This window comes from Sylvia atricapilla, chromosome 6, assembly GCF_009819655.1.
Source record: "Sylvia atricapilla isolate bSylAtr1 chromosome 6, bSylAtr1.pri, whole genome shotgun sequence".
Taxonomy (NCBI): Eukaryota; Metazoa; Chordata; class Aves; order Passeriformes; family Sylviidae; genus Sylvia; species Sylvia atricapilla.
In genome coordinates this window covers 11,836,122-11,862,129 of record NC_089145.1, presented here as the reverse complement: position 1 = coordinate 11,862,129, position 26,008 = coordinate 11,836,122, and the positions used below count along the sequence as shown (strand labels likewise).

Genomic DNA, 26,008 nt, shown 5'->3' with positions numbered 1-26,008 from the left:
TAAGAAAAAGCAAGAAGACAAAATAAATAGAATTGCAGCCATCCTTTACAGCTACTGGTGCACTATATTAAAGTGACACTCACTATACAAAGAAATGTGTTTGATACAGTCCAGTGGGTTGCACATGAATTGCATAACCTTGAAAATCATTGCACAAAGCATCGCAGCAGGAGCACAGTTCAGAATTTTTTCTCCAGGAGATGCTTCAAATCTGATCGCTTTTATTGCGTGGGAGGTCAAAGCACCTGGCACGGAGTAAGCAGAAAGGGCTGGGAGCAGGGATCTGCTGCATCAGCACCCCGTCACGTCCCAGCCCTGACATCAGCTCTCGCAGCAGCTCTGACCTGGACAAGTGATGCCCCGCGGGAAAACCCCACTGCCTAGCAAAGCCTTGAAATTAATATTCTGATCAGTGCCCAGGCACCTGTTGGCAGAGCTGCAGGGAGCCTGCTCTTGCAGCCCAGACTGGAGACAACGGCTCAGCCAGGAGGAATTCCATGGCAATGCTCGCCCTGGATCCACAAGGAGCCTCAGCCAGCAGCTCAGCAGCCTCGGTGGGATCCTGCCAGCAATGCCGGTGGTTCCCAACCATCACCTGCCCCCAGCTCATTCCCTCCCATTATACAGGGAAGCAGGTGGTTGGATGGAAGTCTCCACAACCCTGCAGCAGCTTTTCCCCCAGTTATTATGAGCGAACCCGCCTCTGCTGTGATCCATGCAGTTTCCAGGGACCTATGTACGCATTTCCAGTACTCTGCTCAGCTAAAGCACAGGAAATACAGGCTTTTGCCACATGGGAAAGAAACCACAGCAAAGATGACCAGGAAACATTCATAATTTTTAATTCACACCAGTAATAAAATTGCATTACATTTTTCATAAAATAAATGTTCCAGTTTATATACAGAAAACAGACTGTACAGAGCCCTCCCCCAGACCCCAAAAACTCACAAACATACAGGCAATGCAGTGCTCAGCTAAGCAGGCACAACTGTACATCTAAAATTGTAACTGCTTTGTGTTGGGGGGGAAAAGTACTACAATGTATATAGTCCTCTCTGGACCAAGAATTAAAAAAATATTGCAGGCAAGCTGACAGACGCCCTCGCTGCTCGTGCGGCCAAGCGCCCATCCCACAGTGCTCCAGCGAAGCAGGGGCTGTTATTGAACCTGGGACTCGAAGCTCCCGTTCAGCTGCCCTTCCTCATAGTCCATCTGACACAAGATCATGTTGTTCTTCAGGAAAAATTTGTCTCCCACGCAAAATCTGGAAGTTAAAAAAAAAAAAAAAAAAAAAAAAAAAAGGATTAGTGGGTGTGAGTATGAAGAGACATTAGAACGGGGGGAATTTGAGCACTTTGGGTGACTCTGGTGAGCAAAGTTTGATTTCCAGTTCTGGCAGTGCTTCTCCCCTTGCCATCCCAGGGTTTTGCTGCCCCTTTTCCTGGCACATCCATGCGTGGCTCCATGCCACAGGGAGCAGCTTGGGGAGCAGGTCCCACTCTCTGCAGGGTCCCGTGCCAGCTGCAGGAGGAGGTTGGGAGCAGTTAAGGGATTTGTCCCTGCAGACAAGAGATGTTGGCTCTCCAACCAGGAAATCAAGCGGGCAATATTACACGGAGCCTATTTCAAGTTTTTGCTGGTATCCACAGTTCCACAGTTCCCTCGGGTGAAGCAGTATTTACACTAATTTCCAGGCAAGGACTGGCTATTAAGTCCTCCCTCACCCCCTTGTGTACAGTGCTGAACAATAAATAGAAATTTCTCGGTGGCTGGACTCCTAACCTTTATCTTCATTGAGCGAAGGGCACTGCTCTCTATATACCATGTAAATTGTTCTGTTTGTCTTGAAGTTGACAGAGAAGCTTGTGATATTTAACAATTTTATTTGACCATTAAGGTCAAAAAAGTTCCACATATAAGATCGGAGAGGTGTGAATTGACAGCCAATAGCTTTTTCCGCCCTGCCTGCTTGCTCAGGAGTCAGAAGCTAATCTTTACTTCTTAGGATAACAAATAATGTTCTCTGCACCTAATTCAGGGGCTGGTTTTTGTCCATCCTACTGGCAGGGCAATGACAGACCAGAGCACAGGCTGCCCCAAGAACTGAGTCTGAAATCAGCCCCAGGTGCCTAAAGCAGAGAGACACCCTGGGTCAGGCACTGTGCCTCAAGGCAGCTCTGCACTAAGAGGAAGGGGTACGTACCAGCCTCTGGCCAGGCCAAATATCTACAGGGCTTTGAAGCAAGATCATTGGAGGTGACTCCATCCTCAGGAGACTTAGCAGACCTCAAATGCCCATTTTCCCCTGCTCCCAGGCAGAGCTTTGGCACTGCCTACCCCTTGTCTGAAGTGCTTCCATCACTGTAACTCAGGCAGTTTCAGGCAGAGCATCTGCATCAGGCAGAGCATCCATTTTAGCATAAAATGGAGTATTTTATGCTAAAAGAACAGGACTTATAATTTTAGACCTCCTTTATATGCCCAACACAGGCACAAGTTTTCTCCAACTGGACACCTGCAAATAAGCAGATAGATTTGCCAAGTTGGTGCAGAGGGAACTGGGCATTGGTTCACATTTTACAGGATTTCACTGAAGACTTTCTATCTTCTTCCCTCTGTGGAACATGCCCTAGTAATCCTGAAATTCACCCTTTTCTGTATATTTAAACGAAAAAGATTATTCCTAATTTCAATCAACAGCTTTTATGGTAAAAAACTGTACTGCACACACTCTCCTTAACACCACCTTCCCCAGGAGCAAGTTTACTCACAATAAATAACAGATACAGCAGCTTGCTTTTCACTACTAATCCCCACCTTAAGTGCCATATAAATCTCCAAGAAGAGAAATGCAAAAATTTCTCTCACCACCAGCATCAACAGCTGCCTCTTGCTAAACCTGGTTTTGGGTGTAGAGGAGCCAAAGGAGGAGGTGGAGAATTTGGGAGCTTGGAGGTTGTGGGGGTGTGTACAAGTGCATGGGAACTGAAATGCTCTACAAGGGTATCCTAATGTGACCTGAAGTTTTGGGAGAAGGTTTTCCAGTTTTGACTCACTGTAATGGCAAATGTTTCTACCTGCCATTCCTGCAAAGCCACCAGTAAACTGGGATCTCCTCAGCTGATGCATCACAACTGGGGACAGAGTATTTAACAGGGTGACTTCAGGCCCAGTTTCACAGTGCCAGCCCCCATGCTTGGAGCAGGGATGTTGCAGAGCCCATCTCTGGCCGATCAATTTCCAGCCAGCAGCAGTGAGAAATAGGTGCTGAACCTACTCTGCCATTTCTTAAGAGTGAGTTTCTTCTGAGCAAACCCACACTTCACATAACGGCAAGAGAAGCAGCTGGATTTCCTGCAACCCTTGTAACACTGACCTCTCAGCCAGTTACAGCAGTGATCAGTTTTTATTCAGCACTGTGATGACCATGATGACTTTAGAACAGTTTAAAGCATGTAGGCTGAGTGGTAATGCAGGACTGGATGCAAAACTGATGCTCCAGGGAATGAAAGTAATGAAAACATTGCACACCTGGTAAAAATATTAGAGATTTTTCTGTGATAGATTTTGCACTCTATACGGAGTCCAGCTATAGAAGGGTAAGCAAGCTGGAAGAGACCTAAGGAAAGGTCTTCATCATCAAATCTTTTCAGAGCTGAAGAACAAGACAGGGTTTCAGGTGAGGCTTCCAATTCAGAACTAGACCTAGCATCCACCTCTGCAATTCTGACTTTAGGGTTGCTTAATGTCAGTGTTCTCAGTCCAGCACCCAGTGCTGTCTGTTACAGGATCACTTCCATTCTGGCCTTTCAAGCCCAAATCTCTACAGAATAAGTCATAAAAATTGGTAGCCCTCTGACCTCAGCCAAAAGTAAGAATCTACACATAGCCCACCTTTCAGAACAACTCAGCCTCTTCACAAACTGAGCACATCCCTTGTGCATCACAGCAGAACTCTGCCAGAATGGGGGGATTACCTGCACTCTCCTGCCGGGCACTGACAGCCCTGGAGGTTGTCTGAAGGACACAGTGGGACCACACTGGCAATTGAAGAGGGAAGGGAGGGAGAGACCTGCTTTGGAGCCTTTGGAACAAAGGGTGAATTTCAAAAGAAATTGCTGAAAAAGAAAACTAGGCAGCACTAGGATTTTGCGGGAGAGAAGAGGGGTGACGCAGGGGTTTGATGAGAGATGCTCAGCCTGCAGCCTCCAAGGCCAACCAGCACTCCTGACTGTGCAACCCAGGGCTGCCCGAAGGGACATTTAGAATGCTCCAGCCCCAGGTTAGGCGTGGAGTTTGGGATCAACCCTCTCCTGCTCTGGAATCATCCAAATAGAGCTGATCCTGAGGGCTGAGCCCGGCAGCACTCGCAACACTCCCGAGTCTGGAGACAAATCCCAGAAGCGAGTGGTGATTGCAGCAGTGTGCAAGGAGCATCTCGGGGTAAGAGGTGGGGTCAGCTCTGTGCTCAAGAGTCACGAAACAAGACCGGGCAACTGGAAGACCCCCGCGTGGTTCCCGCCCAGAGCCCAAGGCCAGGAGCCACTAGATGTCACTGCCGCCCCGGCACTGCCACCGCGCCCGTGCAGGCGACAGCACGGTCGGCACTTGTGCGCCTGGAATAAACACCGCCGGCAAGCCAGCGAGTAAAGCCACCCCATTCCTCTCCCCCGTGCTCCGGCACCAACCCGCTGACACCAAATTCATCGCTAGGGCTGAGCCACTGCCGGAGGGTGCGGGACAGGGTCTGCCAAGGTCAGGGGGAAGCTGGCAGGGGTTTTGGCTTTCACACACACGTATGGTGGCTGCTCGATGAGAGATCCCACTGTGACTCTTTGCTAGGGGAATGTTTAAGTCAGGATTTTAGCTTGACTTTTACAGAATTGGGTTCTCCATCTTCCCACAAGTTTTGGGATCTCTCTCATACTTGCCCATGGGATGAGGCATGGCATCCTAGTTTCATCTTTGGGAAACACAACCACAGATCCAGAACAGGAACACCAGCACAGCCCTTGGACCTTGGGTAGACACTACAGCCTAAGCAAGCAGTAAGAACTGCAAGCAGTTCCAGATCTATCTTAGACAAGGATGGACAGATGGATGCATGAGAAGGTGACACATCTGGTTCTGTGGACTTCCATTCTGCCTACAATGATCAACACAGTGCTGGGAAGATTTCTCACAGCCCTCCCAAACTCAATGGCTACAGGTAGTTCAAGTGACAACCCTGTGCATGGCCCTTTATTATAGTCCCTGATGTCCATCTTCCACCCAGCACAAATACATAAGCCCCACTCAAAATTATACCACCAAGATCTCCTTTTAATTACACAACAACTAAAGGGATTTGTTCCTAGTGTTGGAAAGGGCTTAGCCTGAGTATTTTTCTCCTTCCTGCCCCTTGTCTTTATCCTTCCTCTTTTCCACCCCCGGTTTTGAGCGTGTCAGAAATGTGATTTAAGCGAGATAACGTCAGTTTGCCAGAGGAGGTCCGTTCTCCATCATCTGCCTTCTGCAAAGAGGACAGCTTCTGAAAGGACGCTGGAGCCTGTTTTATTCAGCAGCAGCTGTACAGTCTGTGTCTGTGTCCTCCCCCTTGCCCCTCCAACTCCCACCAGCTCCAAGGGGATTTGCAGTAAAAGGGCTACAGGTATTTACATGCATCCCCCAGGTCAGCCTGGCGACCCAGCCTCTGCCCTGCCACCAGGCTGTATGCCCCAGACAGGCAGCGTGCATCCAACATTTCCCCTGTTTCACGGGCAAAGGTATAAATTAGTTTGTGTGTGCAATAACTGTGTCCTCACCGCTGGTTGCAGAGCTGACAGGCAAAGCAGTCCAAATGGTAAACATTATCTCTGGCCCTCATCACCATCTCAAAGGCAGGGATCAGTTTACTGCAGGCAGCACAATTCCCGGTGGTACCAAAGAGCCTGCCAAAGAAGCACAATCATTAGAAGCCATTTTAATTAAATGGTGGAAGGACTAATTAAGTGTAATTAGCAGTATCAAATACTGTATTGCACCAATAAATAGAAGTTGCAGTCTCCATTTCACTGACCAACCAGCGTGCGGGAACTTGGGATAAAACTGCCTGGTGAGCAGGCTCCGATCGGCGAAATGAAACTTCATTTGGTTTGTGAGCCTAGGGCTAATTTGCTGTCTAATGGAGAAAAGCATTAAACACTTAGAGCACTATTTTGGGGCTCACGAAATTTCAGTCAAAAACTATCTGCCTCCCTGCAGCAGTGGGGTGGGCGCTGGGAGCTGCCCGCATGGGCTTGCTGCGCTTGGCCGGAGGGACAGCCTGGCAGCGGGACACAGAAGTCCTGAAAACTTTGCCAATCCTGGCAGGCAGCGCTGCAACAGAGCTCAGGAAGAACCTCACTTACCTGCTGCTCAAAAAGAAAAAGCACGAGTTCTCTCGCAATGAGCGCGCAGCATTTCGCCAGGCATCTCAGAGAGCAAGCCCTCCTCGGCGGCTGTGCCCCCTCCTGTCACCTCCCCAGCCCTCCCGGGAGCCAGCTAAGCCCTTCCATGGCAGCCTGAACAGCATGCTCAGCCGTTCCACTTCAGCTCCCCGCCCCTCCAGGACAGCCCAAAGCGCTGGAAGCTTTGCCATTTTCATCTTGGCTTTCACTATCTGTCTCCCCAGATTGCTGCTGCTGCTGCAGCTCCTGCCGGGGGACTCAAGCAAGGATGCGACCTCCTTCCCGTGGCCCCCTTGCCCGTGGCGTCCCTGCAGCCCCTGTGTGTGCTGGGGGCACCGAGCCACGGGCTGACAGAACCAAGGTTCACCCCATGGTGGTCACACGTGGTTCGTCTTTGGACGAACCTGGAAGATGATAAAATTTTGGACTTTGCCTGGAAGATGATAAAAAAATGGTATTTTGGGGGCGATGAACCTCAAGATGTAGGATGCCTGCTGGCCATTAGCTCTGTGCACGCAACGCGCCGCTGCCCGTGGACAGACCTGGGCCCACGGTTTGTTTCGAGCCATCGGTTCTGGCTGATTCCACAACACGCAGATGAGAAGCATCAGGAAAATCTATAACCAATTTCTAAACCTGCAATTTGCCAGGCTAATCAATACTAATTATTACTGGCCAGTAATTGTGAATTAAAACACCCAGCAGTGTTATAGAAACCTTCACACAACTCTCCCGCCCTCCTACAGTGCTGTGCTCCCGAAGTCAGCTCGCTCCCCAGCTGTAAGAAAGCCCACCCTTATTTTGCTTTAGAAGTGGTATCAGTGGTCTTTCAATAGGCCTGGCTGGAAAATCCCAGGCCTGCCTATGAAGAAACAGCATTATGTTTTCCCTGAGAGCTAAACCACACAAACCAAAACAGAAACACACTCATGTAGCACAGAAAATCCGCAAAGGGAGCACCAAAATTTCTTCCCCCGTGATTCCATCATCTGAAGGCTGAAAGGCAGAGCGAAATCCCAGCTGTATAATTTGCACTAGCAAAAGGCAGTCCCTTTCTCCCTGCAAGCTGACCCCTCTTTCTCCTGCCCCCACAGGCAGGCAAGGCAGGGGAGGCAGCTGGGCACGGGCCTCGGCTGCCTAACGCCAGCACACCGGACTGGAAAAATGCAGCACTGAAAAGAGTCCAGGTCTCCACCCTGGAACGCCCTGGCTCCCATTCAGCACCCACTCGCAAATCAACTCTACTCCCAACATCCCTCCCTTCCTCAGCCTAGCTGCCCCTTTCCACTCGGGCACAGCAAAGCCTGACAGCTTTTGCCAGGATTTTCCCATTTCCCATAAAACCAGGCATCCGTTTTTAGAGTACCCAAGTCACAGCAAACTCAAAAAAAATGAGTCAAATGCATTAGGCAGGGAAACTGGGAGGTTAATCCTAGATTTGCTCTGTGCCCAGCACTGCTACATGCACAAGTATAAAATATCCATTATTCATTAGCATCGCAGTTGTGTGGAGCTCAATCTAGATTAAACAAAATAAAGGGGCCCCAGACAGCACCATTTGCATTGTTAAGCAGGTGCTTTTCTTCAGCCTTCAAATAGGAGACTTTTCTAAATGGAAATGATGGGGAAATTTGGACAGATGTTCACTTAACTATTTAAACAGTTAGCTTAAGAAACATGAAAAATGTATTTGGCATCGTATTCACCTGTCTCCTTTCAGGGGTTTTGGGGGTAAACCAATTGTTAAACAGCTTTGACTGTTTGCATAAGAACTGAAGCTTATGTTCTGTCCAGCTGAAATCGTGTTGCCTTCTAATGTCTACATAACGTGGCTTCCAGCGAATCAGCGTGCTAATCTTTGTCTCTTCTATCAAGTTTCACAGTCCTCCATACCCTCCCTTTCCCAACAGATGAACATTTCACACTTATTCTAGCACCTCCCAATTTTAATCTGCTTTTCAGGGAGTGATTTAGAGCCCCATGTATTCACCATGCTTCTAAAAATACGATGTAACTTGTAGCTCAGTGAACATGACTTTTTTTTTAATCTGTTGGAAGAAAACACAAAAAGAATGGAGCCTTTTGCCTTTTTTTGTTGTTTGTTTGTTTGCTTGTAGAAAACCTGCCACCTCTGATATCTTCTGATCCAGAAGCTACTTGAGCTGAAACTTCCTGAAGTGGGGAGCTTAATGCTATTGGAAGGAGGGAGAGAAGATAAGGTGCAGGAAGAAAAAACCTTCTACCCCAAGCCCCATCTGTGGTTAAATTTAAAATAACCCCACATGAACAAACTGATCTGCATTCTGTCCCCCAGACACCTTCGTAACAGATGCAATACTCTCTCACACATTCACACACATGAAGTTAAAGCTCATTAGAAAAATCTATCAGAAGATGATTAGCCTCTGCTTACCAGCTCAGAGCCATTGGCATTAAAGAAGCTGGAAATACAGAAAGTTTTCAGTTTGGGGTTGTTCTGCTTCTTCTGAAAAACCCTATTTATTCTCTTCCCTTTGAAGTTAAAAGACAACAATTTTTAAGCACAGATTTATTCCCCTTTATGTAACAGGAAGACCCAGCCAGCCTGTAAATAAGCAATAGACTATGAAGATTTAAAATTTAGCACAATTAAACTTTTACCCTGTGGTAGTAATTATGTTTAATGGCTCTTAGCCTGAACTTAACCATGTCTATTGTTGTCAGCCAGTCTAAAAGCAGGAGTTTGTCCAAGGACAATTTTCTGTAGTTTATGGGCACACTAAAACCCCCACCATGCCCTGTTCTCATTGGCCATTGATGTCAGTGTGTATAGTAAAAATTAAAGCTAATTGGCATAGAGGAGCAGCCCTGAATGCAAATGAATTAATGGGGAAAGAAGGGAGCACTCCTATAAGCAGTAGGTGACTGTCAAAGGATGGGTTTTATGTAGTCTTGTCTGGGCTAAGGAGCAGCCTTGTGCACGGTGATCCAGACCTCAACAACTCTGTGACTACACCTCAAATTAATTCAAACCATAGTAATGTACAGCACCCTGCAGGGTTTGGTTTGTTTTTGGCGGGGGGGAGAGGGAAAGAATGGTAAAGGGTTCTTTCTGTAGGGAAAACAGTAAGAAACTTCTCATATGAAAACGTTAAGTTTAGCACCTTTTAACAGATTTTTCATTCAACCAAGATGTTCAGGGGGGCTAAACTGAGAACCTGTTTGCCTATTTCTGTCTCCACTAGGAACAACAATCTGGTTTAGTCATTTCTACAAGGAGAGAGCCCCCATTTCTTCTCGCCCCCTCTAGCCTGGTGTCTGACTAGACAGCAGCTTGCAATCAAAAAAGAAGGAGAAAATATTCCCTCTGCAGAAAGAGCAAAAATTTTGGAGATGTTGACTTCATAGGAGACAAAAAAAGAGGAAGCAGGACAGGCACACAAAAATAATGAATGGTACAGAAAGGAAAGGTTGGCAGCGTCAATTGGATTTTTGTAAACACAAGAACAAAACAAGTTCAAAATTCACACAGTTGAGTGGAGACTGATAACTCCCCCCCCAAAAAAGGTTTTCTCAACACTGAAAGATAAGAATTATGAACTGAAGGAGGACTAAACACTAACCTACGGATAAATATCTACATTTGTAGAAATTATGTACAACTGTGTATTTTTCTACATATTTATATATCCAGATTATCTGGATATAGAAGTTTTAGAAGAGCTGTGGAACTCCATGCTCATATATTCTCCAGCCAGAAGGTGAAATAGCTTTTCCCACACACCTTCTCTATTTGCTGCTGTTTATTTTTTAGTTTCATCAGGGCCTGCTGTAGAACAAGATTTGCTTTATGCACCCGAAATCCATCCTCCTGAAAAAAAATGGTTTTGCCCCTACTTTTTGTAACAAACCAACAGCTGGTTTTCAGTGAGGGTGGCTCTTAAACACTGCAATCAGTATCTTTCCCATCTGTGGATATTAGAAATATGCTGGGCTACAAGTGTGATTTGAGTGGAGTATCGAATATATCAATAAATGCGGGAAAAGCCTGAACATCACTTATAAAGATAAAAAGAACAAGTTTAAAAGCAACTTCAGACAACTTTGCTCTAATCAGCCTTCTTGTAATATTAGAGAAAGCCTTGGTGATAGGAGATTCAGCATGGTAAATACATATCAGCTGGTGCCCCCTCCTATCCAGGACACCGTTGTCAGTGCTGCAGTGGGAAGTCATGTCAGCTGAAGGAAAGGAAATGCATTTTGATACTAATGAAGTTGGTCAAGCTGTCCTCTCATGAAGCCTTCAAGTTCAATCCCAAAGAATTTACATCTTGCATGCCAAAGGGTTTGGCATTCAAGGACAGCACAGCAGAGGGAGTTGAACAAGTACAAGACAGCCCCTGGCCAAGTGACCACACTGGTTCAGAGATTACTGGGCCTGAACTTCAAGGCTGCTCAAGGGGGGTCTGTTTTCACTTGAAGGACACATCGCAATGTTCATTTATTTTCCCTCCTTTGCCCTCTCCCTCCATATTTACTGAGGAGTTGGGGCCATGAGCGGGTAGGAGAAGTCCAAGCCCTCCTCCCCTGCCCCAGCCTGCCCCATGGTCTGAAACTGAAACTGCTGACCTTAAACCCATCCTTGCTCTAGCACTGCTGAACACAAGTGTATCAACGTCCTCTTAGGAGAGTTTACATACAGCAGTCAGAAAAGCTGCAAAGCTGAAAGTGCTAGAGGCATGCTAGTCTGCCACAGCCAGGCAAGGTTACTCCCCATTAGCTTTCCCCCTCAGTGAGAAGTTGTGGAGAAGAAAAAAAGGGAAAAAAACAAAGAAACCAAGTATGGGCACAGGCTGTGAGAAAGTCCTGGACCAGCTACTGCAGGGGAAAAAAAAAAATCTGTACTTAAACATCACAAAGCACAGCAATGTTGCCAAGACATATTGTATTTTGAGCCTAATTAATCCCCCTTAATCTGTACAGACACCAAGTGTAGAAGTCAGGGTGTCCTATGCAGCATGCAAGATGCTCCCTATTGCGAGGGAAAAGCAGCACTTCAGTTTAGTGACATTTTTAGGCTCTGAGCAGACACCATTTGTTCAGCCACACTGCATTTATACCTCTCCTTCCCACACTAAACATGTCCCTTGAAAATCCGGCAGGGCATGCTCTCGGTGCACACATGCACACTGTGCTTCTCCAGAGGGAAAAAACATCCCAAATTCTCTCCTTCCTGCTTCAAAGGTGCTGCAGCTTCTGCAGGTTAAAGCCACATTCCGAGCATTAGTGATGTCCTGGGGAGATTAACTTGGATTCTGCCTGTTGGGGCACACACATCTCAGTTCCCAAAGGCTTGTTCTCACACAGCCAGCCATGGTTTAGTGGTTTGGCTCAGGGCTGTTGTCACTGACTAGGGGAGGGCCACCAGAAGGAGGGAATTTGTCCACATGCTCCTGTGCCAACACAGCAGGGCACACAGGTCTGTGCTCTTATCCCACAAGAAAATGAAACCCTACATGTGTGCCAGATACAGAGCACTTCAACTAAAGGGCTCTTAAAAGTGATTCACTGACAGAATTAATGCCCAGGGGTGTTTGGAGTAGAGCAAAAACCCCAGGACTTGGCATCTGAGTCATTTCAAGGAGGAGCTGCTGAGGGTGGAGTTCAAGCCTCTGTGATATAGTCAGTGCTGAGGGGTGACAGGGGATGGCAGTCCTGCCATCATCCCTCAGGTGGGATGCAGAGGGCTGCTCTGCTCCCTGGCTGCACCAACACCAGGTGCAGAGTGATGCCATGTCGAGTTTGCAGCCCTGATCCAAACATGGGGGAAAGTGGGTGAAAAGAACTGCCATGAAACCCACTGGGAACAGCATCAGGGTTTCCTGGAAAGCCATTCTCTTTTACTGATTCACCATCATTTTTAAACGCAGGTTTTGAGCACTCTTTGGAGTCTAATTAAGGCCCCAATCAGTTTACATGATGAAAAACTTTCCCAACACCAGCATATCAAACAGGCAGAAGCAACAGTTCTGCTCCTCTCAAAGCAAGCCTGACTCGCCTTTGCTCGTGTGAGGGCACCATGCTGAGTAAAAAGGAAAAATCACGTTCTTCATCAGCACTTCACAGTGAAATTTAAGTTGTCAGCTCCTCACGGGAAATCCTGATGCAACACCCAGCCCGTCCCTGTGAAGCGGAGCTTGGTGAATGTTTAATTACGCCTCGGAACAAACACACTTCGCTGCGTGGGGGCTGCGAGGAGCCATCTGAGCCTGCATGCTAAGCTGCTCTGTCCCAGAAGCAGTTCCTTCAATAGCGTTCGCTTATCAAAAATAATTAGAGGTAGGAATGCTGGAACTGCGATTATGAAACAAATGGTAAATCTATTTGCTGAGATGAAATGTATTGAAAGATACATCGAGACACAGCTGGAGACTGAGGTGATACCACAAGGATAACAACTCCAGATCCAATTTCATCTTTCATGATTAAAAAATGAGCAAGAAAGTGTTTTATGAAAAGTGAAGGTTAACAAATGTTCCTTCACAAGCAATGACGACAGTTTATCTTTTGAAACAAATGATCAGGCGACGGTCTGCTCGCAGCTCCTGGAACATGTTGGAAAGATTCTTGCTGAAAACCCACTGAGGATCAGCAGACACGGCTGGCAGCCCACCGTGCTCCCAGTGCCTGGGACAAAGCCAGCTCCAAAGGAATGCTGCCACAGCAGGGAAGGAGCTGGCATTGCTCCTGTCCTGACCCTCTGCCACAAGTCCATCCCCAGCCCCAGTCCCTGCTCATCGTGGCTCATCGACACCTGCCCTCAGGAGGAGTGGCACAGGAGCGTCCCCGAGCTGCAAATTGACAACAAAATATTCCAGAAGCCCTCTGACTGAATGCCTCTGACTGTTCTCCGAGTAAAGTGCTCCCTTTATGGCGCAACTACAGCGAAAAGTTATTTTTAGGAATGAATTCTGCTAAAATTTGACTAGCAGACCAAACACTGTGAGCCATTTAACAAGAAAGAAAAAACCTGGATAGAGACTCCAAAACTACTAACGTGAAGAAATTATATAATGATGGGAATGGTTAAACCTCCAAAAAGAAAAGTTCAAATTACCAGACAGTAGAGAGGATTGTGATGGCAACTTGAGCTTCTTGTATTAATAGACCTAATAGTTAAAATAGAGAGAGAAAGAAATATTTATGTGTGGAAGCCAACACAAGATGTTTTAAAGTAAAAAAAATGCATTATATTTCTATAAATATGGGACTGCATAGCAATGCCCTTATCCTGGGAGCCTGAAAGGGTTCCTTAGCTTCAGGGGAACAGACCCAAGGAGTTCAGCAGAACCCTTCAAAGAACCCCAGTAAAAACAAAATTTACTGATTTGTAAGAATGCAAGCCGTAATTAGCTGTAAAGCTGCCTAAACAGATGAAGGCTAATTAACAACACTGCTACAGAATTAATGTTATTCCTTCCTAGCTGAGTGTTCGTCAAATTCCCCAGGATATGACAATTCTACCATTCTTCCCAAGAAAAACCAAACAAAGCTCTAACACCCTAAATTCAGATAAAGGGAAAATATTTCATGTAAAGGCCACGTAAGTCTTCACAGTTTAACCACAGCACAAATAGCAACAGATTTCCCCCTTGTAAGGCCAGGAACAATGCCAACCTTAAAAAGGGAGACAGAGGTGTTACAAGACACCTTCCAGGCCAGAAGTTTGTTGCAGAGACCACATTTAACTGGTGCTGTGACAGAAGCTGCATGGCCATGGTCAACACAAGTCCCAGCCTGTTGCTTTCCATGGTTCATGTCATGAATTCCCCTCTCTTCACAAAGCTGGGACATGGGCCCTGGAGTCTGCAATGCCTGGCTTCTTTTATTCTCCAGCACAGGCTCCTGGTGTGCCCCAGAAAACTCACATCATCTAGGGGCCAGTGGGGAAATCACAGATTAAGCTTTTCCACCTCGAAGCAGCATTCTTGGGATAAACCAAGGAAAGAAAGGAAGTGCTCTACAACTCCAGTGATAAAAAGGTCCTTCTAAACCTAACAGCATCAATACTGCTGTCCTTTGGCACTTTAACATGTCTGATCTGATGCCACACATTATTTTTGTTATGAAACTAAAATAAACCAAAATCAATACGGTGCTTATTAAATGGACAAAACATGGGGTAGCTCATAGGTCTCAAAAAGCAAATGTAAATTGGAAACACTGTCCAGCTCAGTATTTCTAGCAAGGCTCTGCAACATATAGAGTAAAGCTGAATATCTATCTTCAGGGTCAAATTTAAAAAAAAATAAATCACAAACACAACACTTTTTCAAGACCATAAATGATGAAGTCAAGTGATAAATAATGAAGTGAAGGATGACAGATGGAGAGACCTGGATCACTTGGCAAGCTGGGTGCAAACAAGATAAAGAAAAGATAACACATAAACAAGATAAAGTGCAAACAAATACTTCAGAAAATAATGCAGCTGTTCTTCCTGGGAAGAAAACTATTCCTGGAAGTAGCTCTCCTGAGAGATTTTGGGGGTCCTTGTGGTAGTATCTAGCATGACCCAATTGTGATACTGTGATAAAAGGCTTCCTCAAAAAGGGAAGATCAAGAACTGAAATATTCTTCACTGACACATCAGAATTATGTCCACAACACAGAAAAAATGTACCTGAGCCGAAGATGAAGAACCAAAATGCTAATTGGGGGGTGGAAATCTCTGTATTGAATTTGAACTTTCTGGGGCTCATTTTTTTTAGCTTAGCACAGACAGGGTTAAGGATGCTTCCAGAGCAAGTGACTTGTGACATCAGTAAATACTCAGATTTAAGGAAGGTACAAAATTTATTTCATTATAAAATTAGTTAACTCTTTCCTCTTCACACCCTTTCCATTTCTCCAAAGGCTGCTTATCTGGTCTTTTCCACCTCAGATGTGTTCACCTTACAGAAGCTCTTCCTTCCTCACTTATATTTTTGGGGACGCACCCCACCTAACCAGATGTGGAGCTGCAAGCACTGCCTGTGTGGCAGAATTTCATCTGGGATGTTTCACATGTGCCCCAAAGAGTTTCAGCTCTAAAACCCTCCTGTGGGCAGGATGCTCCTGAGCATTGCTGGGCTGAAAGGCAAGGTGACACTCCCACATGGCAGCTGATAGACCCCGTCCTTCTGTTTGGCTCACAGCTCTTAATCCCTCGTCTTTAGAAGGAGAAACTTGTTTGTTCAAGTTTACTAAGAAAATATTGACCGAAGACTTTCAGAAATACATTTTACATTGAAACACACGAAGCATCTGAGCACTGACACTCATCTAGGCAGCCCCTGAACACTGCAAGGTTAGAAGGCATTTTACCTCCCTATCTTACAACAGCATGTTGGGTTTGTTTTGCTTCAGATGTTTTGCTGGTTGAGCTTGCCTGGGAAATGCTATCAGTGCTTGAGGAAAAATAAAAGAAAACATACACATTAGCTAGAGACTAAGTACATTCTTCCAAAGGAAAAACAAAGCAAAACTCAGAGTGTTTTGCAGTGTGACCCTCATAATAATGTTTGCATTAGGCCTGCTGTCTTATTAATATTCATTTATGTTTGCATAAAGTATTTTGCACAAACCCCCCATACACACCAGGCAAAAAAATCCCATGTGTTGTTATGTATTGCAGACACACGCTGACAGACTGGTTCTAACTCTGAGCTAGTGATGGTCTCTGCTGATTTCCTCAGACAGAAACATTTTTTGAAGTTGATCTGTAATTTTTGAGTTTTGCTCTGTTTAGTTAGGGAAGAGACAAGAGCCCCTTGGGAGGAGCCCTACTCAAGACTAGAAGTCTGTCTAAAAGCTTTGACTGATAAAGAAAAAGTAAAGGTTTGGTCAGGTCTCAGTCAATACGCAGAAGTATAGCATCAGAGATATGCAAGAAGAATTAAGATTTCTTTTCCCCCTAATTTACTCAGCAAGCAGAGTTTGTTCTTCCCGGTACATAGTAATAATAATAATAATAATAATAATAATAATAATAATAATAATAATAAGTCATGACCTCTACCTTGTATGTTCACCTAAAACCAGGATTTCACCTCCCAGACTGCAAAATATGCAAACAAGGGCAAATAAAAGGCCTTGCTTAGACAGTGGAAGAAACTCCAGTCTCTTCTGGGCAGGGCTGGCCATGCACAAGCACACATTTTCACATTTTCAGGAAGCCAGGCAGCCAGCAGCAGGCTGAGAGGCTTCGGGAAGAGCCCACAGTACGTCCCTCTATTTACCTCAGGTAATCTCTGCGGCAGAGAATGAGATTTGCTTTTGTGTAAAGAGTTGATCCAACCTCTCCAAGACGACAGTCACAGCAGGCACACTTTAGGCAGTCTTCATGCCAATACTTATCCAGAGCCTTCAGCAGGTAGCGGTCCTTGATCTTGCGGTTGCAGCCGGCGCAGCCCTTCTGCTTCCCTTTGGGCTGTACGGAGAGCATGGGCACACCTGCAAGGCAAGCACAGCACTTCCTTCAGGGGACAGCTGTTGGGGAAGATGAATCAGGGAAACCTTATAAATATGATTGCTTAGCAAAAGATTCTGAAAACATGAAACCTATAATCGAAATAGAAATGAAAGCTTACTTTGAGTTGTAGGATACTGAGTCTTAGTTATTATATAACCCAAAAACAATAGCCTAGCTGAAGGAGAATCCCTTTTGATTGAACAATACCTTTCTGCTGGCTAAGGGATCCAAAAGTCAATGTAGCAAAACAGAAGTCTAAAGAGTAGTTTTTAGAGTTTAAAATATAGCACAGTATGGTAATACAGTAGTTCTTATAGGCTGTATGTAGATTCTATAGGATTTTGTGTCTTGTATTGGTTGGTCACTGTAAATTAGAATATTCATCACGAAAGGAGATATAATGTATTGTAACAAGGACCTCGCTCTCTTAACTCTTACCCTTCCTCTTCCCCCTATTCTCGCTCTCTCCTGCTCTCTTCCCTCTGCCACCTTGCTATTGATTCCACTCTCTTCTCTCAGCTCTCACCCTCCTGTTCTTTCTTCCTCTCTCTTTGGGACTCCTCTTCAGCTGAGCCTGGTGGCTGAAGGCAAGGCCATTTTACCCACGACCCTTGCAATAAAACCCCAGGTTCTAGAGTATACAGGTTGGCAGAATTCCTTGTTCCAGCCATCCGTGGATTCGCCTACAGACATCCAAGCAGCTCGGGCAGGCCGCTGGCATTGGGGGCACATCTGGGAGCAAACACTGCTGCTGCTGCTGCCATTACAAGGAGCTCACGTTGCGTGGGGCTGACAGTCAAAGGAATCCAGGAATTTGCTGTTGCAGGCTAAGAGGGAATGCAACACTAGCAGGGATGCAATCTTTTTTTCCCTAAGCCTTTTTTTTCCTGATACAACGCACCAGACTCTTTCCAACCAACATCTTGCAGCAGAATAAACTGGCTGAAATGTCAACATTTATTTTTTCCCCTCATTACCTGTACCCTCGTGTTGTTAATTACCTGCCACAGGCAATTAAAAAGAGCAGAAGGGCCATCAGTGTATGAAGCCCCCTGGTCCAGCATCTTGGCTGAATCCAGTTTAATGGGGAAGGGAAAGGAGGGGCTATAAAAAGATGTGGTATGCCACTGTTTTCCCTCTCTTGTGAATCCTATGGGTCACAGAGGCCTGACTGAAAGCTACAGCAGGCCAGGGGCTGCTCCAAAATAAATCTGATTCAAAAGCCCTTGAGGATTGCTGAGAATAACCCCACCAGTGCCCCTCTACCACTAGTGAAGCCACATTCTTTAAGCAAAACATTTCCTCCTCTTGTGTCGCTGGAGAAGGCAGCAAAAAGGCAGGAGCTTCATCCCTCCTGGAAACCCCTGCTGGGACAGGCATGAGATAGCTGGGTATATCCTTTTCTCCAAGCAGCCAGTGCCTGCCAGGGTGAGCACTGTGATACTCATCACCCTTCTCAGTTTAAGAGCCAGGCAGGGAAGGACTTTATGGAATCAATAGGCAAGGTGGAAAAATAAACAAGGATTGTACTGTGGGTGAGGGACAGGACAGGAAATGATGAAAGAAGAAATTAACTCGCTGAGATACCAGAATTCCATTTAAGCCAATCTAGAGTCCTGATTCAATTTGTTATGGTTTTTATTTTTCCCGGTGTCAGTCACTAAAAATGGCAATGTAACAATGTAAAAATGGCCTGTAACAAGCACACTGTGGGCTTAACCAAGGCAGAGATGATGAGAAGGGACACTCTGGCACAGCAGCAGGTGTCACTGGTTATATACTCTTACACAAAGTTAATCCACCCTTTCTGTAGGAAGCACTGGATGTCCCAGAAAGCAGCAGCTTGATAATAGAATTATTAACAGTCCCTTAACCAGAGAGGACTGAGCCAGTGCCACTGCAGTAAGTGACATTTGCTGCTTTCCTTAAAAGCCAGGGTGACCTGAGAGTGGCTAATGCTCAGCACATGTAAACCCACCACTCCCACAGTAATAATTGCTTTGTCAGAGCCTCGAGCAGACGACAATAGCACTTAGGACACCTCCACACAAACAGCGAGGTATTGATCCGTCTGTAATCAAAGTGGTCTCAGCAGCACAGAGACAGGCCAAGTAACATTCAAAAACCCCAAAGGCTTAAAGAACCCTCCAACCCTCTGTTGCAGCACGCTCAGAACCTGCTTGCCAAGTGTCTACAAGCAAACTTTTGACAGCAGTGACAAATCTGCAATAATTAAGGGAAAACCCGTATCTGCATTAGACTGCCACATATGCAACCTGTAATGCTCCCGAGAGAAATTCTACATGCAAAGCCACAGAGAAACACACACACACGTTTGGAAAGAGGGACAAGACAGGGAAGCATCAGAAGTGGATTATGCTGCAGGTGCCAGAGGTCAGACTGTAGAAGTCTCATGTGCCTGGTGAGAGTTTCTCGCAAGACTGAGGGCAGTGGCCCTGTGGTTCTAGACACAACTTTGTTTGGGTTTTTTAAATCCAAAATACATTTCAATAGCAAAAAGAAGCTTCAATTTTCGAGTAATTTCCATGCTCTTCCCGACTCCACTCCAGGAAAACTACTCATTGTGAGAAGAGTCTGCCTTGTTGTGAAGCAGAGAAGGGCAAGCACGTGAATTTGCATTTGCAAGCTGTGTAAGATCAGTACCAGTGATGAAAGAAAATAGTTCGCACCTACGAAAACTAGGACCCAGATGTGAGAATTATGTTTTTAGATAGGAGCCCCAGACACCAGCAAGTCATTATCCAGCACCCAAACAGGCTCTCTAAATGTGTGCCCTTAGAGGCAGAGGAGGATTTCTCACAAGAAGGGGGGTCATCATACAATCCTTTCGCAAGGTTTGTGTAGGCAACACGAGGATCCTGCATCTGGAAAGACAGAGATTCCACATGACGAGCACACCTTAAACTCAAGGGAGCTGCTGCATGGGTGGGGTTTGAGATCAGCTCTGTGGTTCAGAAATACAAGATCCTCAGCCAGATGGGACTTCCCAAGGCCTCACTTTTGAAAGCAGTGCCCTTTCAGAGGTACAACTGCCCTCACCCAGAGAGAGGGTGCCAATGCAGCAGCAGCGGTATCAAGCACAAGGGCAGTTGTAGAGGGATGAACCCCTGGCTGGACCATTGGGAGAGGCTGATTTGGTCATTTAGGGCAGGTTAGGAGGGTCTCCCGTGGCAGGGAGGCCTGGAGGGCTGAGAGCTGACTGCAGGGGCAGTTCTTGTTCCATCTGGGCCCGTGGCAGCCCTCGCTCTCCGCATCCATCTGAGCTCCTCGCTATTGCGAGAGCACCACTGTCTTATGAGAGGCTTCTGCAAGTAAGGGGAATGTAACTTTGATTTGCTTCTAATAACTAGCAAAGGAACAGATATAGACATATTTTTAAGCAGTACCTTAAGCCAGGAAAAAAAGCTATGTATTTGGTCAGTGTTCAGCAGGGGGCTTTCTAATGAAAAAAGGTACCATTTCAGAGATCATATGATGTTCAAAGCTGCTATTCCCACTCAGATAATAACGAGCAAGGTCAGCCTCTGCTGGTCAGGTTCAGTGTTTTGAAATTACATTTTGGGCTGTGAGGTTTCCCTCCAACATCCCAACCAGCCGGTCTGCACGGAGCACACAAGCCACTACAGAAAGTTGCAGCTGCAATTAGCTGGTGAGTTGACACAGCAGGCAAGGCGTGAAACAAAATTTCAAAAACTGCCAAACTTGATCAGCAAGGGTTCCTCGATCACTTACCATGTCATTTCCAAGCAACAAGAGAGAAGCATCTCAGAAGCTTAACCCTTTTCACAGTCAGAGGCTTGCAGAGAGAGGACACAATCAACACCAAGCCCTGCAGTCCTCCTCCTGCCTCCCCTTCCAGCACACCTGAAGCAGCCTGGGCTCTGCAGGCAGAAACCACTTGGAGAATTTCTCTTTCATTTTGGTAATATCCCCACTGCAAGACTGGCTTGCTGTTTCATCTCTCTATGTCCATTTCCCCCCAGTATGTGCCTAAAAATGCCAAGATACCCAGTTCAATTTGATAAGGGGCATGCGGTGTCTAACTGGGGCTGTCAAGAAACAAAGGGGTCACCTTTGTCAAATTCCACATGCGCTCTGTGGACGAGGACAAGAAAATAAGAACTGCTGCAGAACTAGAAAAATTAACAGCTGAACGCTCACATATTTAAATACATGATCACAAGGGAACACTGATTATTGCCAAATTCTGAAAGTACCATCAAGTTGCACTCTCCTCTCCTGTTGCTAGACATCCAGCGCTCTCTTTTCTTAGAAACAGTAGATGAATCCTTTCTATTTCTGGCTACCTACGCTCCCTTCTTTGCCCTTTACAACTTAATAGACTTGCTGCTGGTAAATACAAAACTAAACCCGCTCTGAGTGCTCAGAGCTCCAATACACATTAAAAAATTATAGACACCACCTCTGGACATACTGAAATTTATGTCTGTGTCTAAAGAGGCTGTTATTGTAGTGAGTAATCCAAACTTTACCACTATTCACAGCCGGACAAACAAGCTTTAATCAGCCCGTATCTGCTCAGTCGGAGTCCTTCTGTAAAATGATTCAGCTGGCTTTATAACACAAGTGTCCACTAAGTACACCTCTAAATTTTTCTAAGCCATTTTACTGATATTTCTATTCACATGGCAATCAGCTGCGGTTCCTCTAAGGGCACTGTTCATAAAGCCTCCTTTCCAAGAGAGCCTGGGAACTTTTCATAAATGGCAGACCTTTTAAATAACAGTTATCTGCACTGGTCCTGCGGTGCACGGCTCCACAGTGCTCTGGTCTGCAAGAGAGCTAGAGGTCCCCTCTGAAAGCAGGGAAGTTCACCACCTAATTTCTCTAATGCAACTCTAAAGGTTAATTGGTCTGAAAGAGTAATGGGGGACTGCTAGCTAATGATATATGCCTCAAGGCTTTGCAGCTTGCCTGTATTTCATACAGTCGAGTCCAGAGCATAAAACACAGGTGATATCACCAGGAGTTTTCAGACCCCCTCAGCCCTCGGCTACACCCACACGCGTGGGGAGGAGGCAGCAGGAGCTGAAGGCAGCTCGGTTCCACCTGCATTTCACGCCTTGTTAGAGGGGGCACGCACAAGTGCCGCCGCTGCACTCCTCATTACCACTGCGGAGAACTAAAAACAACCCTAATGAGCAGAGCCAGAGCCTACAGCATGGGCTGGGAGGAGGGACGTCCTCCCACTCTCCCCAAGGAATCCGGCCAAAATCTTCAATTTGCCATTTATGACAGCTAATTAGTTATTCTATTCAAAATCTTTGCTTTAAATAAAAGAACTAATTATACACAAAGGTCAGTCCCCCACCTCCTGTGAAGCACACATAATTGGCTTATTTCCCCAACACTGTGTGTATGTTTTACACAATGCTTTCAGGCAGATGGCTTTAACTCTTTCCCTGGACAAGTTTTTTGGTGGTGGCTTTTTTGGGGGTTGTTGGGGCTTTTGTTTGTTTGTTTGTGTTTGTTTTGCTGCTCTTATTTAATTTTTCTTTTTTTTTAAAGCCCCAAAACTTTTTCCTCAGAGTAGCTACTGCAAGAGTAAAGACTTGCTCAACAACAAAGCAAATAACTATGCACATACACAATACTTCTACTCTCCAAAAGGTTTGTGACAATCACTCCCTGTTGTACAGCACCTTGCACAACATAGCACTGGAACTGTGCTTTTATTCTCCAGCACAAACTCTTCCTTGAGCAGCGCCCTCAGACACTGCTACCACATTTCTGAACCTTCTGCCAAAACCTGATGTTGTTGCAGGTTTACATTATACTTATTCTTTTTTTATTATTATTTATATTATCCCTAAGGTTCGGTTTTTTGTGTTTTTTTTTTTTTTTTAATTTTTATATTTATATAAATGGTTATTATAAGGATGCAGCATTCCAGTGCTAAAAGCAATTCTGGTTTAAAGACCAGGAGTTTGGCAGTTGGGCAATTGAGCCTAGGTTTCAGAGTTCCACTTGAGGGAAAAAAATGTTTATTTCTAGCATCAACACCCTTTAAATGAACTGACCTCCTTTTGCCAGCTAACAAAAAACCCCAGCATTTGGCTGCAAAAGATGAAAAAGTTACTGAAGAGTAGGAGTAATCTTATTAACTCCTGTCTCATCACAATAAATAGGCTGCAGTCTTATGTCTTTTATCAGAGGATCTGATATCATTTAAAAGCATTAGAGCCCTGCATCACCCATTTAAGTAAATGCAGACAGTCATTGCCAAAAAGATGCAGTGAATTTCATTCCCTTAAAAAGAAACTCACTTTGTGTTCCCAGTATTGTATTACTCACCTTCTATGAATATTGCGCCCTGTGAAACAAGTCAGACCTTGCACTCCCACTGATTGGAGAGTGAGCTGTCTCGGGCATCTTCACCAAGAATTTCCTCAGAAGAATTATGACCAGCAAGGTGAAACTCATCATGTCATCTGCACATCCAATTAAAACGTTACATTTGGAACACCAAGTACTTGCAACTTAATGCTTATGAGTAAGCCTTAGACCATTCATCAGAATTATTCAATGAGAAACCACAATCTTTTTTCATTTTCAGTTTCATGCTGCAATATGCAGCTGGCGATTTTTACAGTGGCTTTAGCAATTCATTTGGGGTATTCTTTCTTCTGAATCATTACCAAACAAATTTCCCAAGCATGGCAAAAAAGTAGTTGGAGAGGGCAGTTAATGGGACAAGCACACACTTGGATCACCACTTTGGACTATTCTATAGTCCTCTGCCCAATAACACAGCAACTTTTTTTGGTCCGTACACTTTGTGACAAGATGTAGAGAAATATATTTTAGAATCTAGTGTCTCCTGGCAGTTTCAGCTGCCTAAAAGTGTCCTAAAGCTTCATGAGTGGCTTCAACTGCCCTGCAGTCTCACATGTAGGGACCCTGTTTTCAAGTAATTTGCTCAGACAGACCAACATATGCAAAATAATTATTGACATCACTGGAATCTATACCAATGTAGGTCCTGATTCAGGAGGTAGGGTTTAGGCTTAGAATCCAGACTTTTATTTTCCCCACAAGTTTTGAGTCTTCCAGCACCTGCTTTTAGCCTCTCTCAATTACAGAATTTCTCCTACAAGAGGCCAACCCATAGCTATAAAGAAACACATGGCAGCAGGACTAAACACAAACCATAATAATTGTTGCTGCAAGACAGTTTCTATAAATCATTTCAGGAAGCAATGTTTTCCCTGTGCTCATAAAATGTGTTTGTTTGAGCTTTAATTTTTTATAATTGGCACGTGTCCAAAGTTTATTCTTAGCATATCCAGTGTTTCAGTAAAATCCATTTTTACTGTTTGAAGCCCTGGAAGCAGTACAAAGACATGCAGATTTCTTCTACTTTCAACCTAATCCGAGAACATTCTGATCAAGTTTTCTCCATTAGTCACAATTTAGCATACTGCAGTCTGGCAAAGGTCCTGATTTCAGGTGACCAGCTCTCTCCTTCAGTGTCTGTAGTAGAGAAGAGCCTGGCAATGGAGTGACTACCCTCAAACTGCAGTGTAAGAATAAGAAAAAACTATTATTAGGGATAACCGGCCTGAAATTCGTCCCATATTCCTCAATATTCCATCAATTTGCAGGTGGCTATTGTAAAAACACTAACCTCAAAGGCTGTCTATTTAGTGGGTTTGGGTGTCAGAGCAAAGTAGTGGGAGAAGAGCCTCTGAGTCAAATGGTCACAAAGGCAGGAACATTTCTCACTTTTCAGCTCTTTTAAGAATAACCTGTGTACCAAAATTAAATACAAGGCAGGGTTTGCTTCCCTCCCCTTTTCCATCCGGCAAGAAAATCAAATGGAAAAACCTTCTATCAAGTTAAATATCCCAAAGAGCGCTCAAAAAGGTAAAAACTCCTCAGTTACTTCCAGGCTCATGTGTGATGCTACACGATTCTCACCTCCCAGTTAAAATGGCCTGTTCAACACACTGAGGCTTCGAGACACGAGCAAAGATGTGTGGTGCAGCAGTGCTCAGGCTTAGCAGTGAAACATTAACATCACCCTGACAGTCCTGGCATGCTATAGATGTGAATATTTTAAGGAGAATAGAACTATATCATTGCACAATCATCATCATCTTTTCTTCTGCCTCTTTGCAGACATACACAATGTCAACCTAAGCTTTCGGCAACCTTAATAGAATTTCAGTGCCCACTGCCAAATGGCCATTTGATGTTCTGCTCTGTGTACACTGATGAAGCAATCTGTCACAGCCCTTAATGCAGGCAATGATGACTATCCAATCTAAAGCTTTCACAGGCTTATAGAAATTTCTCAAGACTTTTGGAGCCTATAATAATTTGCGCAATACCACAAAAGAATTTGGAATCCTGGTGAGCTCTGTATTTAATGAAACATGAATATACTCCTTTAAATGTTTCTTGAAGAAATCCTACTCAGGCCAAAAGCATATTTTATACCATCAATCACCAGAAAGTTGTGCTGGCAACTCTGAAATAGAAAATGCTATCGTGATTGCAAGTTGCTGTAGTATGAATATAACAGCCCCTCCTGCCCCTGTCCAAACTTACTGCCAAGTCAAGCACTGATGTTCATGCCCTGCACAAGATTAGTGTAAGAAATATACTAGGACTAAAGTTTATTTGCATGTAAGAGGCAAAGAGAGGCTTGCCTATGGAGAATGTTGAGGGAATCTATCCACTTAATGCAATCTGTGTAAGAGATACAATTGCTGTTGACTGACCTTCTAGAAGTCATGAAATACACTTCCCCAGTGATTTAGAAAGATGCAGTTATCCGCCAAACCTACCCTCTTCTCCCTTTCCTAACAAAACCAGAGCAACCCATCTGCTATTAAAAGTTGAAAGGAGAAGGGCAAGCTATTTCCTTGTCTTCTTGTTGAAAGGAAAAAACACAACAGACAGTCCTTCGCAGGACCATTTGCATGCTGAGCTGTCAGACCATGCACTTTCCATTAAAGAGATAGCATCCCTTTTCATAAGTCCATTTGGGATCCATTTTAGTGTTATCTAAAAATCAAATCTACATGGTAATCCTTTT

The 26,008-nt window shown here is 45.0% G+C and overlaps 1 protein-coding gene across 4 annotated transcripts in view; it reads right to left on the bottom strand.

Annotated features, from left to right (window-relative positions):
- Positions 1-817: 817 nt before the first annotated feature.
- Positions 818-26,008, bottom strand: part of LMO1 (LIM domain only 1) — a 60,885-nt gene continuing 35,694 nt past the window's right edge. For all 4 annotated transcript variants that reach the window (XM_066320790.1, XM_066320786.1, XM_066320787.1 and 1 more), the window contains 3 exons: positions 16,691-16,904; positions 5,808-5,933; positions 818-1,267 (listed from right to left, as the gene is read on the bottom strand). In XM_066320790.1, coding sequence (XP_066176887.1) covers positions 1,162-1,267; positions 5,808-5,933; positions 16,691-16,904 — 446 coding nt within the window. In that variant the 3' untranslated portion in view covers positions 818-1,161. The remainder of the gene's footprint in view (positions 1,268-5,807; positions 5,934-16,690; positions 16,905-26,008) is intronic.